Source organism: Henckelia pumila, chromosome 4 (assembly GCF_033568475.1).
Source record: "Henckelia pumila isolate YLH828 chromosome 4, ASM3356847v2, whole genome shotgun sequence".
Lineage (NCBI taxonomy): Eukaryota > Viridiplantae > Streptophyta > Magnoliopsida > Lamiales > Gesneriaceae > Henckelia > Henckelia pumila.
The window spans coordinates 115,698,002-115,712,517 of record NC_133123.1 but is presented as its reverse complement, the minus strand read 5'-3'; the positions used below and the strand labels follow the sequence as shown (position 1 = coordinate 115,712,517).

General features: G+C 38.0%; 1 protein-coding gene across 1 annotated transcript; it reads left to right on the top strand.

Annotated features, from left to right (window-relative positions):
• Positions 1 to 4,905: 4,905 nt before the first annotated feature.
• Positions 4,906 to 13,394, top strand: LOC140861598 (uncharacterized). The gene is made up of 5 exons (XM_073264620.1): positions 4,906 to 4,987; positions 11,377 to 11,685; positions 11,821 to 11,958; positions 12,061 to 12,677; positions 12,888 to 13,394. The coding sequence occupies exons 1-5, from the start codon at positions 4,906 to 4,908 to the stop codon at positions 13,392 to 13,394; spliced, it is 1,653 nt and encodes a 550-aa protein (XP_073120721.1).
• The last annotated feature ends 1,122 nt before the right edge of the window (positions 13,395 to 14,516 follow it).

Sequence of the window (14,516 nt, the reverse complement as noted above, 5' to 3'; positions counted from 1 at the left end):
ATGACTGGGATGTTGGAAAAATATTTAAATAATTAAGGAGTAGACTATTGAAAAATAGTCAATTACGTATTATGGAATTTACAGAAAATAAGAAATTATATGCTCACATATCAGAGGTCAGATCGGTTTTGAGATCATTTGGTATACTGACTCTGATTTAAGGGATGCCTAGATAGTGTGAAAACTATGTTGGACTATTTAAATCTACTGCCAAAAGGTGTCATCTCACAAAAGAGTACTAAAAAGTCTTATAGTATCTTTTGTCATAACAGTAGATTTTATAGTGTGTTATAAGACATCCAATCAAGTTTTTGATTGTTGAAGTAAGAGTTCAGAGTGAATAATGTCTATAAAGCACATCGGTACAAACTCCATGATTGTGGATCCATTTGCTAAGGGACTATCACCCAAAAAGTTTTATGTGCACATTATTTGTATGGGTGTTTCGTCATTCAAGGATATTCAGGTTTTGTGGGAGTTTGTAATTTTAAATGCTTTTATAGACATATTTCAGTGATTCGATTTTTGGTTTATGGATACATAAGGAAAAGTTATTCTGCAGAAATATAGGTTTTGGTTTATTCACACTCTGACTCTGTTTTGGTTGATCTCACTAAAGTTTAAGGGTAGACAAGTTGGAAATAGGCATGTTAAGATCACGCTACATGAAATTTTCATGCTACACATCCACGTCATAATCCATGTCGTTCAGTTATATGACATATGTGACCATTGATGGGTCGAGTTACGATAAATGTGACAAAGGCCTATTTGATCCTATGTTTGTATGATTGATGGACCAGATTAGCAATAGATACATTCGATAATGACAGCAAAGTTGAGCTCATTTGGTTATTTTGCAAAACATAATTATAAAGTTTCACATATAGCCCAGTGGAAGATTTTTGGATCATAAATCCAACGTTGAGCTTATATGTAAATACTTATGTATTGCGGACTGTCAAATAAAGTTAGCCCATAAAAGTGATCTAAATAAGGTTTCGGTTTATTTGGGATTTAATGTATCTAATAGGATGTGACCTTTAATGTGTAGATACTAGTAGGCTTTTCTATTTGATTGATGGGCTTAAATAGAATCCCAAAATATAAATAGAGGGTTATGGTCCCCAGATCACACGACGTTGACGACACTGTCATTATATTCTATTCTATTCCCATCGATAGTTAGAGAGTGTGAGAGAACTGAAGGAACTCTTAAGGCAAATCGTGTTGATCTGGAATGCCAAACCATGCAGATCTACATCAGTATCAATTATTATGAATTAAGGTACGCTTCCGCTTCAGTTTACAGTTTTATTCTTGATAATTTAACATGATGATTCTGGATTTAAGTTTATATGGATTTTCCCCAACATGTATTACATAAGTTATCTTGTTGTCACACATCATTTTATACATACATACGTTGATATACATGTTGCGCTATAATCCTTGTATAGCCTATTATATTGGATTCTGGAACGATATATCATCTGAGAATGAAATTAATGGTACTATATATGATGGCATTAAACGACCAAATATCATAGGAACCTCACATTCCTCTGATTGTTATGATTTGTTGAGAGACGAGGAATGGTGGCGCCTTGCTGACGTTATCTTATGAATTATCCCTATATAATTATGATGTCAAGAATTTGGGTTCGTGGCGCTCTTGACGTCATCCTATGGATACCCTAGGCTTGGCAAGCCGGAGATGATATGAGTTTGGACTATGATTTCTTGATTCAGCTATACCAGTGGATGGGTGTATGATATGTTATCGACACGACATCACCTGCTTTGCATATATTACCTTATATATGATTTTATAGAGGCATGTTGTATATATTATGGTCTTTTAGTATGGAATGTTTGCTTACCCCCATGGTGGTCAGGATGCCAAAGAGCATACTCCAGGAGGGAGACACATATGAGCTAGCTACATGAGCATTTATCCCAGTGTATATATTTAGATATGTATATATGAGTATCTATAGACCGAGGGTTTGTCCCGAGAAGTTGGGATGCTTGTATTTATTTATTTAGCTTGGTGTGATCATATTTACTATGGTGTTTGTATAATAAAATTTTACATGTTAGCTAGGTTATTTTTAGTATTAAACCCAAAATTATTATATTTTGGGCTCCTGTCAAACGAAAGTTTTACACTTGTACTTCTATCGTATTTAATTAAATTTAATAAAATTTTATGTTAATAACGATTAATAGTTAAGGGCCCCACAAGCTCCCCCACCTATCTGTTAGAGTAGATGTCCTGCAAGCCAAATGTTGGTCAAAGATTTTATTGACTCAAGGGTAATAACAATCTTCATTTTAATATAATTAATTTTTTATTTGGCATTTTCTTTATCTGTATACCCATGCAATCTGCATAGATAAGGACCTTGAATATACTATAGTAAATAAATATGAGGTTGTACATGTGATGATAATCATGAAACACATATTTTAATTACTGTATATTCCAAATCAAGTTCCTAGTCGATTGAGCCGTCCAAAATAAGGATAAGGATCGCTCGAGCTCGAGACTAGAATCTATGATGATGTGTACCACGTTTCAGTGGTATAGACATAGAGATGTTCAATCATACAAATTGGTGCTCATATGATGAGTTCACTTAACTACCCTCCCTCGGACTTCCCAAGTGGTTTTCATTCATCGAGTGGATAAGTCCGTGGTTATGGTTGTACACCATTAGTCCTTACGACCCGAGACAACACTGAGGCTCTACATGGTAGGATTTTGCTTTGACTCGTTTACCGACTTCATGAAGGTCATCAGGTGGTAAGGTTTGGTACAGTTGCGACACATGTAGGAGCCAGTGCATTGTAGTCGGGGATTCACCGCTCACCTACGGGTGTGGATATCCTATGTGATCAAGTGAGATAATAGTGCATGAAATCTCTGGCCAGAGTGTAAGATTTGTAGTAGAGTAAAGTGTTTACCAAGTTACACATGCGATGACACTATGTATTCTCAAAGACATCACATCGTTATCGAAATTTAAATGCAACTCTGGATGAACCAATGGTTGCAGTTTTGATCGAGATATATGAGATGAAGGGACTGTACTGTACGCTAACCATAATCGAGTGGTTCTTGCAGACACTATCAGTGATACCTAGGGAATCATGGGGCGGTGCTACTTAACGCTCTTACCATGATTCGATGGGTTGAATCAGAAATGATTTCTGACATTTTATGATCAAGTAGTTGATGCATAAAATGAGGCTAATAAGGGTAAGCCCCCGCATAAAGGAAAATGTCATGAATCACAAAAAGTTGTGAACCCACGGCTAGCTGTATCCCTGAACCATTGAGGGTCACACAAGTACTAGTTTTCTTGTTCCCGTTGAGATAATAAATTCAAAGAGTTGAATTTATGATAAACAAATTTGACTGGATCGATAAATAAGCTTATAAATTTTTTATAAAGGCTTATAAAAGTTTTGAGAGCAATATTAATTAAAAGGATTTAATTAATTTTTTCAAGTTGGAATTGGATTTAAGGACTCATACAATAAATATATATAAATGCATATATATAGATATATATATATATATATATATATATATTATACATATATATATATCTATATATATGGAACTTTATGTTTATAATATATATATATATATATATATATATATATATATATATTATATTATTATAATTAAAAAAATTTAATTAAATGAGTTTTCAACCGACAACCCATTTAATTTGCCTCAATCAATTGAGAATTGATTGAGGCGATAAAAGATAGCAGAAGCTAATAGAAGAAAAAAATGCGAAGAAAAATTTTCTTCTCTGCTCGAAGCTCTCTTCCTTCCAGTCTTCTTCGTTGTTTTTTTCTCAACGAAAAATTTCTTCTTCTTAAGTGCGTTTTAGAAGAGGAACAGAAAATTCAGTCGTGGACCTGATTTGAAGAAATGAGAAAAAATCCAGTTGATTGTTCGTAGGGATATACAACAAGAGCTATTTTTGATTTTTTGAAATAGTTGGAGTCCAGTGAATTTGTTCACCGAATGTATAACTTCATAAACTCCTTACGAATAATTTATTAACCATACGAGTGTTCAAGATTATTTTGAATGTAAAAATAAAATTTTTAAACTTCCGGTGCGCCTTGAGCACAATAAAGATCCGAGATCCAACACTATCATCGTGGAGTCGTAACGCACTGGTAAAAATTGAAAAATTTATTTTTGTTGTTAACTATGTGGTTTAATTTTTGGGAAAATAAGTTTTTTGGTCCATTAACTTGTCCATGTTTTGGTTTTGGTCCATTAAATTTTTCGATGTGGGTTTTGGTACGCTAACTTTGCAATTTCATTGTTTTTGGTCCAACTGCATACGTGTCAACTTTTGATTGGTCCAAAATGATGACGTGAACCAATCAAAAGCTGACACGTACACAGTTGGACCAAAAAACAATGAAATTGCAAAGTTAGTGTACCAAAACTCACATCGAAAAAGTTAATGGACCAAAACCCAAAGAGAGTAAAGTTATTGGACTAAAAAACTTATTTTCCCTTAATTTATATATGAAAGAAGACTAGGATGTTTTGTGGAGGTTGTTTTTGGCCATTTGGAGAGCATTTATTGATGTACAACAATGAGAAATGATTCTTAGAATTGGTGGTGAAGCTATCGCGCTTGACATTTACAATGCCATCAAATGCCAATATGAGGTAAGTAAATTTAATTGTATTAATATTATTGATTCTAATGTAAACTCTCTTGATGTAGAAATATCACCAGAGGCCGATGCACTGGAAAGATGCATTGCCGCTCCTTTCATGGTGGTGGATGGAATTGATTAAGACCTTCAAGATCAAGTTCTAACTCTTGAAAAATTACTGAAGAGCATAAGAAGGTTCCAATGGAAGCATCGATGGATGTGGAGCCCGAACTCATTTCCGAATTAAAAGTTCTACCTGAGCACCTTGCTGCACAGAATTTGGGTGAGAAATCATCATATTAGTTAATAATTTCTTCTTCCTTACTTCTATAGATAGATAAATTTTACGAGTATTGAGAGAATTTAAATCTACATTGGTTTGGTAAATTTTTTATATTAATTAAGGGATTATCCCATCTATTTACATGCATTAAAATTTTGATGGAAGACTCGTATATGTCAAATGTTGATCATCAGAGGAGGTTAAATCCAACGATGAAAGGTGTGAAAATACTAGTATTATTTATCCTACATTTCAGATAGTTCACAGGTTTCTCCAGTAAAGTCTGTGCATAATAAAGGAGGTATGACAATGGTAAACGATGATAACTATGAATTAATTTCCTAGGACAATGACTGGATGATGGGTGTGCATTGTATACAGAAGACTCAACAAGGCTGCAAGAAAAGATCACTTTTCAGTACCATTCATTGATGAGATGCTTGATAGGTTCATTGATCAGATACTTGATTGACAGGGGCGGACCCAGAAATTTTGTTCAGGGGGGCACAATTAAGAGCTGATCCATGTGTTGCTCTGTCGGGTGGTAGCTTAATTGAATGACCAATTTTTTTTTTCCTATTTTGTATACATTAAATTTAGTCCATTTTGTCAATATCTATGTCAACAATTTTAAAAATAAAAAGATATAAGCTAAACATATTTAAAAAATTGAGAGATTAGAAAATTTTAATTCGAGTAAAAATAAAAATATGATTTTTTTAAAGGATATAATTCATAAAAAATCACGAATGCATAATTTATATCACTAAAAGACAAGCAGAAAAGTTAAAATATTTTCATCAATTCATAATAATATATTATATAATTATTGATAAGTCGCTAAATATTTTTATTTTTCAATATATAACACCAATATGAGTTATAATTGACATGTACTATATTTTATTTTATTAAATAAATAATACAAATATATGATAAAAATTTATATAAAAAATTGATTTGGGGGGGGGGGGCCTTCCTCTGGACCCTATATGGGTCCGCCCATGTTGATAGGTTAGCTGGTTATCATCAATAAGATATTCATGATACAATTAGATTGTCATCTATTGGAAGACCAAGAGAAGGCCATGTTCACTAGTCCATATGATGTGTATGCTTATAGAAGAATGTCATTCGGACATTTCAATGCATCAGTAAATTTTTAGCGGTTCATGATGGCTATTTTTCTGATATGGTGGAAGAAATATAGAAATCTTCATGAATGATTTTTTGATTTTGGTTTTTTGATAATTATTTACATAATTTAACACTTATTTTGTAGAGATTTTTTTTTAAAAAAATTAATGTTAAATTGGAAAATGTGTCATTTTATGGTACATGATAGCATCGAGCTTGGCCACAAGGTGTCATCAAAGTAACCTATATAAGGATCATTGTTATTTGCTATTTATTTTCTAAAAAGAGTTCAAAGCCCAGGTTGATCTGATGGATCCTACTCCTCTATTGATGTCCCTAAAAAATATACGGATCTAACCCGACCCGAGCCCTCGATGAATCTGCGATAATAACCCGCTAAACCCATGAAGCTTCGGATCTCAGGTACTGACGTTGGTCTAGGCCAATTCATTACCGCTTCGATCTTGCTGGGATCGACAGAAATCCCATCTTCAGAAATAATATGACCGAGGAAAACAACTCGATCTAACCCGAATTCACATTTCGACAGCTTGGCAAACAACTGCTCAACTCGCAAAATCTGCAATACGATCCTCAAGTGCTCTGCATGGTCAGTACGGTTCTTCGAGTAGATAAGAATATCATCGATAAAGATAATGACGAACTCATCTAAATAACGCTGAAAGATACGGTTCATCAAACCCATAAAAACAGCTGGAGCGTTAGTCAAACCGAACGGTATGACTATAAACTCAAAATGACCATACCTCGTTCTGAATGCGGTCTTAGGAACGTCTTCCTCTCGTACACTCAACTGGTGATAACCTGACCTCAGATCAATTTTTGAATAGACAGAAGAACCCTGCAGCTTATCAAAAAGGTCATCTATTCGGGGTAAAGGATACTTGTTCTTAATTGTAGCCTGATTCAATTGGCGGTAGTCGATACAGAGCCGCATCGAACCATCCTTCTTCCACACAAACAGCACAGGAGCTCCCCAAGGCGACACACTGGGTCTGATGTATCCCTTGGTAATCAAATCCTCGAGCTGTTCCTTCAACTCTCTCAGTTCAATAGGTGCCATACGATATGGAGCCTTGGAAATAGGTCGAGTACCTGGCACCAAATCAATACTGAATTCGATTTCTCGAATAGGTGGCAAACCTGGAACATCTTTCGGAAACACATCAGCAAATTCTCTAACCACCGGTAAGTCTACCAAAGCTGGGCTAGATTTCAGTACATCAACTGTATACACCAAAAATCCTTCTGCACCTTTCTGTAGCAAACGAGTCATAGATAACACTGAAATCAAAGGAATTCTAGATCGAGAACCCTTAACAAAGAATTTCCACTCGTCTGCCATTTCAGGTCTGAACCTGACAAATTTCAGAAAACAATCGACTGTTGCCCTGTACTTGGTTAAAGCATCTATACCGACAATACAATCAAAATCTGACAGTCCAAGTACAATACAGTCGAATTCTAACAAATTTCCTTCAAAACACAGTTCACAGTTCCTGACTAATCGGACAAAAACAATTCCTCCACCAAAAGGTGAAGTAACAGCTACTACTGTAGGCAACAACTCAGTAGGCAAAGCATGCAATAACACAAATTTCTCAGAGATAAAGGAATGGGAAGCACCTATATCTATCAATACATGAGCAGAATAACCAAAAATCGAACAGTTACCTGCTATAACATCGTCAGGTGCTGCTTGAGCCTGATCCTCTGTCAGAGCAAAGATTCGTGCTTGCTGTCTCGGAGGCTAATTTGCACTGGTACTACCTCCCTGTCTGTTTTGCTGCTGCTGAGGTTGGAAAGAGTGAACTGCAGAAGACTGCCTCTCAGGCTGAGCTGCAGGTCTAGACGAACTCCCACTCTGAGCTCTATCTCTGTTACGCTGTGGGCACACCTTAGAAAAGTGCCCGGTTGCTGACAGGTGTTACAATTGCCAAAGACTCCCACACACTGATCCGGTGAGTGTCTTCCTCCACACTTGCTGCAGTAAAAGGATGATGATTCAGAGCTCTGTCCTGAACCAAACTGTCGGGAACCACTGGAACTAGACGAACTGTTCCCCTGCCTTTTGAACTGTTTACCTCTTGCCTTGTACTGATCCTTTCTGTTTCCCCCACTGCTACTACCTTCATACCTCTGCTGCTGGTTCTGATGCTGAGATGGTTGATTCTGATACTGAGACGGTTGGTTCTGATACTGCCACTGTTGCTGAGGTGCCACCTGATTACCTCTTTGCCTCCACAAGCCTGCTTCTGCTCCCTTTGCGTGATTCATGGCATCCGCAAAGTTGTTAGTCCTGTTGGTGTTAACCAACGTGAAGATGTCGGGGTTCAACCCATTTATGAACTGATCTGCCTTAGCTTCTTCATCTTCGGCAATTAGCAGTGCAAAACACAACAGACTATCAAACTTGGCAACGTACTCTTCGATGTTCAGATTCCCTTGCTTCAGATTTGCAAACTCTGCTCCCTTATCCTTACGATACGAGATAGGAAAAAACCGCTTATAAAACTCATATTTAAAAAGAGTCTAAGTAACCTCCGTACCTCTACTCTCTATTGCTTTCTTTGTCATGATCCACCAGCTCTTAGCACCACCACGCAGCTGATGAATTACTAACCTGATTCGGCTGTCATCGGTGTAGTCAATGGAATCAAACAACTGATCCATATCATCCAACCAACTCTCACAGTCAACTGGATTTTCTGAACCCAACAACAAAGGCGGTTTGAAAGACTGAAACCTCTTCAGCAAGGTTTCCATAGGATTCGCTGAAGCATCCAACTGATCAACTTCAGTGCTAGCTTGCTCAGTCGTAGGAATAACTGGCGGTGTGTTTCTGTTTATCACTCGACGAGGACCCATCTGATAATCAAAGGTTAGGACACGATATATCTCAATCGCTACAATCAGTGCCCTTACAACCGCTTGGAATACCGGATACCAGTCGATAACAGAAACAGATATATCTCAAGTAGATCATGCTTTATAAATTTAAATCACAAAACCATGAAATTCAATAATTCTCAACAATAAAGCATGCTCGCATGGAATTAAGTACGCAATTTAAATAATTCAAACACATGCGAGGAGCCAATACACGCAGACTCGATCTACCCCGCTCACTCTAGTTCGACCAAGAATCTTAACGCTCTGATACCATTTAATGTGAGACCTCGATTCTAAACATCTAATCTCGGTAATTAAACAACAATTAGTCCAAACTAATATCCAATAATCAAAGCAAAAAATTTTTTTTTTTTTTGAAATAGTGCTCCGCTCGATCGGTAAGATCTTACTGATCGAGCGAGCCAAAAACTTAAAAGGTTCTGCCCGAGAAAACCAGCCCTCGCTCGATTCGCAAGATCTTGCGGATCGAGTGAGCCACAAAATTTAAAACAGAGAACTGCAACGCTTGCCCTCGCTCGATCGGTGATATTCTACCGATCGAGCGGCGACAGAAACAGGGCAAAAAATAACAGAATTCATGCTAGAAACTTGAGTCCAAAACCCACAAAATAATATCATGCATTGCAATCACAAGTTCTCCAACTAATACATGAAGTTCTAGGATTACACAACCACTCAAAAGTAATGGATTGTAACGACAATCTTTAAACACAGCTCGCATAATCAATACAACAACAAAACGAAGTTCGATATCTAAACATGTTCCAATACAACTAGGTAGACATGCTGACATGACTTTCTAAACCGAGTCTCACTACTAGCTCTCCCTCTTGCTGCTAGCCAGGCCTACGCTGACTTGGTCCTGCCCCACCTGTTGCCAAGTACACATACAAAACAAAGCAACAGCCGAATAACCGGTGAGAAAGATAATACCAGTAAAAGCAACATAGCAAGTAATAAATTCAATAAACATGCTTTCAAGGTAACAAGTAATCAATGTTAACGTAATGAATGCATGTCTTTAAAACGGGTTATCAAATCTGATAAACGAGGGATTACTGCTGTGCTTTTGGGATCCCGAGGATGAGATCACGTAACAACTCACCGACTCTCCCAATCGAGGTGGTGCCACGTATCCCACTCCTCTAGACTTTGAGCAACCATAATGAGTATGCTAGCACTAGGCGAAAGGACTACGACCTAGGCCACCCAATCATAGTTCCCAAACATCTAAAACAAAAAGGGCGGTTCTGCCCGCTGTAAACAAAGTAGGCTCAAGATGAATGCATAGCATAAATATAAGCAAAAGTCACATAACGAAACTCAATGAACCAACAAATACAAGTTCCACATGATAGAATAAGTATTGATGCAATATGTGATTTGAAAGGGAAAACTCGAGAACCAACTGTCCCGAGTATGCTATCCCGCGACGATGACTGCTTTTACCTTTCAAGGTAAGTAGCTCCAACTCTGGAAACGCTACAACAAAAGATTGTATCAACATCTATACAACCTAAAAACAAACGATGGTTCAAAGAAAACTCTTTACCGATCTTCGTCCAACTCTTGACGAACAAAACGCTGTTAACTCTGGCTTGACAAACTCCAAACGAATCTGTCCAGATAAATACAAGATCAATAACCATGATCAACTTACAATTCGAGTTCAACAACTTCAAAAACAGTTCAAATCTCCAAAACTCAAACCGACGGCATAACGGCTATAAACTGAACAAACCGGAAATGCAGACAGTAGTTCAATACTGATATAACCTCATAACAATGCTAATACAACCAAAACAAGGCAATCCCAACAAATCTCAAATCACAATTTTCGAAAATGGCTTCCAAAAATCATAACAATTCCGAACGTCGCTCAAATTCAAAATCGACAGATAATAAACGATCAGAACTCTGTAGAGAACAACATACTCGAATCTAGAACAATTCTAACAACATCCAAAAACTAGAATGTATCTGATCATAGAAAAACTTACGATAGAACGAAGCTCTCGCAGCCGTGATCGCTAAACTGCCTTCAGAAATAATTTCCAACGGCCGGATTGATCTCGGACTGAATTCTGGAAGCTCAAAAGCTCCAAGAGGCGTCTTCAATGGAGTTTAGCCGATGGAAGGGAAGGAGAGGAAGGATAAGAGACTTAGTCAAATGAATTCTAAGTGTAGATAATATATAAAACTCTAAATTTGCGTTTTAGTCCCTCAAATTTCCAAAATTTGCAAAAAGTACCCTGATCAAAATCAAATCGGCTCGTGAACTCTGAAATCTCCGATTAACTCAAATAAACTCATTTAAGATAAAAACGGGGTGTTGCAAGAGCTCTTTGTGTATCTAGCTGTCACACCCCGAGCTGCTAGCTCGGTCCTAGTCAGGAAGGAGGGGGTGAATCATCTACCTGTCTATTTTGTCAGTCATGCCTTGAAAGGAGCAGAGCTTAACTACATGACACAAGAAAAGTTAGCTCTGGCCCTCGTCATTACAGCCAGAAAGATAAGGCCCTATTTTCTCTCTCATCCGATCACTGTTCTTACCAACAGCGCCTTGGGAAAAATTGCGGCCAACCCAGATGCATCGGGAAGATTGATCAACTGGATTACAGAGTTAAGTGAGTATGACATAAAGTTTGAGCCCCGAACTGCTATCAAAGCTTAAGCCCTAGCTGATTTCTTAGCAGAGACTGTCCAGTTAGAACAAGAAGACCATTGGAAGATATTTGTAGATGGATCATCTTGTCAAACAGGAAGCGGGGTCGGGATTGTGATAGTATCACCTTGGGGTGATGAAACCAACATCTCAATAAGGTTGGATTTCCGAGAATCTAATAATGAAGCAGAATATGAAGAACTCTTTCTCGGACTAAAGGCTGCTCGGAATCTCGGTATATCCCGAGCTACCCTTTATTCGGATTCACAGTTGGCCATACAATAGAGTAAGGGGAAGTTTGAAACCAAGAATGAAAAGATGATAAACTATGCCTAAGCATTGGACAAAGCCAAGGAAGATTTTACCGATCTCACTATGGAATTGATCCCGAGAACTGAAAATACAAAGGCCGATCACGTGGCCCGTCTTGCAAGTTCCGTTGGAGAACCATCCAAGCCTGGACTGAAGGGAAAAGAGATGGTATCTCAACTTGAAAGCCTAGATGAAATAATAGCGGACGTACTAGAAGGAGATTGGAGATATGAAATACACAAATACCTAACCAAGAATGAGCTCCTGAACGACAGTAAGAAGGCTCGGGAAATTAAAAGAAGAGCCTTACGTTTTGTGATGGTTGATAGAATACTTTTCAAGAGGTCATTCTCCCAACCTCTTCTCAAGTGTCTTGGCTCGGACGAGGCTAATTATGTCCTACGAGAAATACATGAAGGTTGTTGTGGAAATCACTTGGGTAGTATAGCCTTAGCTCGGAAGGCTCTACTCGCCGGGTTTTTCTGGCCCACCATGAAGAAGGACGCATCTGCCCTGGTCAACTCATGTTACAATTTCCAGAGGCATGCTAACTTACAATGGAAGCCCGCGGAGTTTATGAGGGCAGTAGTAGCCGCCTGTCCTTTCGATCAATGGGGAATGGACATTGTTGGACCATTCCCAGTTAGTACGGGTCATAGAAAATTTTTGTTAGTAGCTGTCGATTACTTTTCAAAGTGGGTCGAGGCTGAGCCCTTGGCAAAAATCACATAAAAGAAAGTGCTAAATTTCTTGTGGAAAAATATTTTTTGTCCGTTAGGAATACCGCGCAGGCTCATATCGGACAATGGAAGACAATTTTGTGGCTCTAAGGTCCAAGCTTGGTGTAAATAGATGAAAATTGAACAAATTTTTACATCTGTTGCATATCCTCAAGGGAATGGACAAGTGGAGGTTACTAACAGAACTATTGTGCAAACACTTAAGACCAGGTTAGATTCAGCAAGGGGAAAATGGGTGGATGAACTTCCATCCGTCTTATGGTCTTACCGAACCACAACAAGGTCAGGAACGGATGAGACACCCTACAATATGGTGTACGGGACTGAGGCAGTCCTTCCTGCCGAGATTGGACAAGAAAGTGCTCGGATAATAGCCTACGGCCCTAACAACAATAAGCTAAGAGCAATGGACTTGGATCTAGTGGAAGAAATTCGAGCTAGAGCATCGGTCAGGCTAATAGCTTATCGCAAGAGAATGACCCGAGCCTATAACAAAAAGGTTTATCCCCGAACTTTTCAAGAGGGAGACTTGGTTATGAGGAAAATTCAACACCATGGAGAGAGAGGGAAGCTGGATGCAAAGTATGAAGAACCATTCAAGGTGATAGGGAAGGCATGAGTGACCGCTTATTATTTGGAATACGCCCAAGGAAAGAGAGGGAAAAGGCCATGGAATGCTCAACACTTGAAGAAGTATTACTCTTAGAGTCTCGACCAGATTTGGGGAATTACTTGACCTCTTAGGAGTAATGGGCTGTGAGTTATTTTGTTATTCTTGTTTTTAAATTTGATAGTAGTAGTAGTCCTTTTGTTATTTCTTAATTTTTGAGATTTATGTTGGAAATTACTTATGAGAAAACGACATATTTTTGTCAAACACCATGCCATTCGTGGTCAAATTAAAGCCCGGTCAGCTCAGCACTCACCACGCCATTCGTGATCAAATTAAAGCCCGACCAGCTCGGCACTCACCACGCCATTCGTGGTCAAATTAAAGCCCGACCATCTCGGCACTCACCACGCCATTCGTGTTCAAATTAAAGCCCTACCAGCTCGGCACTCACCACGCCATTCGTGATCAAATTAAAGCCCGACCAGCTCGGCACTCACCACCCCATTCGTGGTCAAATTAAAGCCCGACCAGCTTGGCACTCACCACGCCATTCGTGGTCAAATTAAAGCCCGACCAGCTCGGCATTTACCACACAACTTATGGTCGGCATTTCACACCAAAATTTTGTTAAAGATCCAGCTCGAAAATCCACTTCATACTTGGCGAAATATTGTTAAGTTTCCAGCACGGGAATCCATTTAATACTTAGCAATATTTTGGCTATAGTCCTTGGAGGTTTATTTCATTGAAATTCCAGTTCGGAAGTCCATTTCATACTGGGTAAAATTTTGTTAAATTTCCAGCTCGAGAATCGATATTATACTTGACAAAATTTTGTTAAGTTTCCAGCTCAGGAATTTTATTTCACACTTAGTAAAACTTTCATAAATGGTGGGTAAATTCGCAGCTCGGGGATCAATATTATACTTGACAAAATTTTGTTAAATTGCCAGCTCGGGAATCGATATTATACTTGACAAAATTTTGTTAAATTTCCAGCTCGAGAATTGATATTTTACTTGACAAATTTTTGTTAAATTTCCAGCTCTGGAATCAATATTATACTTGACAAAATTTTGTTAAATTCCCAGCTCGGGAATCAATATTATACATGACAAAATTTTGTTA

Bases quoted from the DNA above. Each gene is read 5' to 3' on its own strand.
- LOC140861598 (XM_073264620.1), top strand. From the start codon at position 4,906: ATGGAAGCATCGATGGATGTGGAGCCCGAACTCATTTCCGAATTAAAA. The intron at 11,686-11,820 runs GTGAGTATGACA...CTTGTCAAACAG, and splicing joins CAACTGGATTACAGAGTTAA to GAAGCGGGGTCGGGATTGTG. The intron at 11,959-12,060 runs GTATATCCCGAG...ACTATGCCTAAG, and splicing joins AAAGGCTGCTCGGAATCTCG to CATTGGACAAAGCCAAGGAA.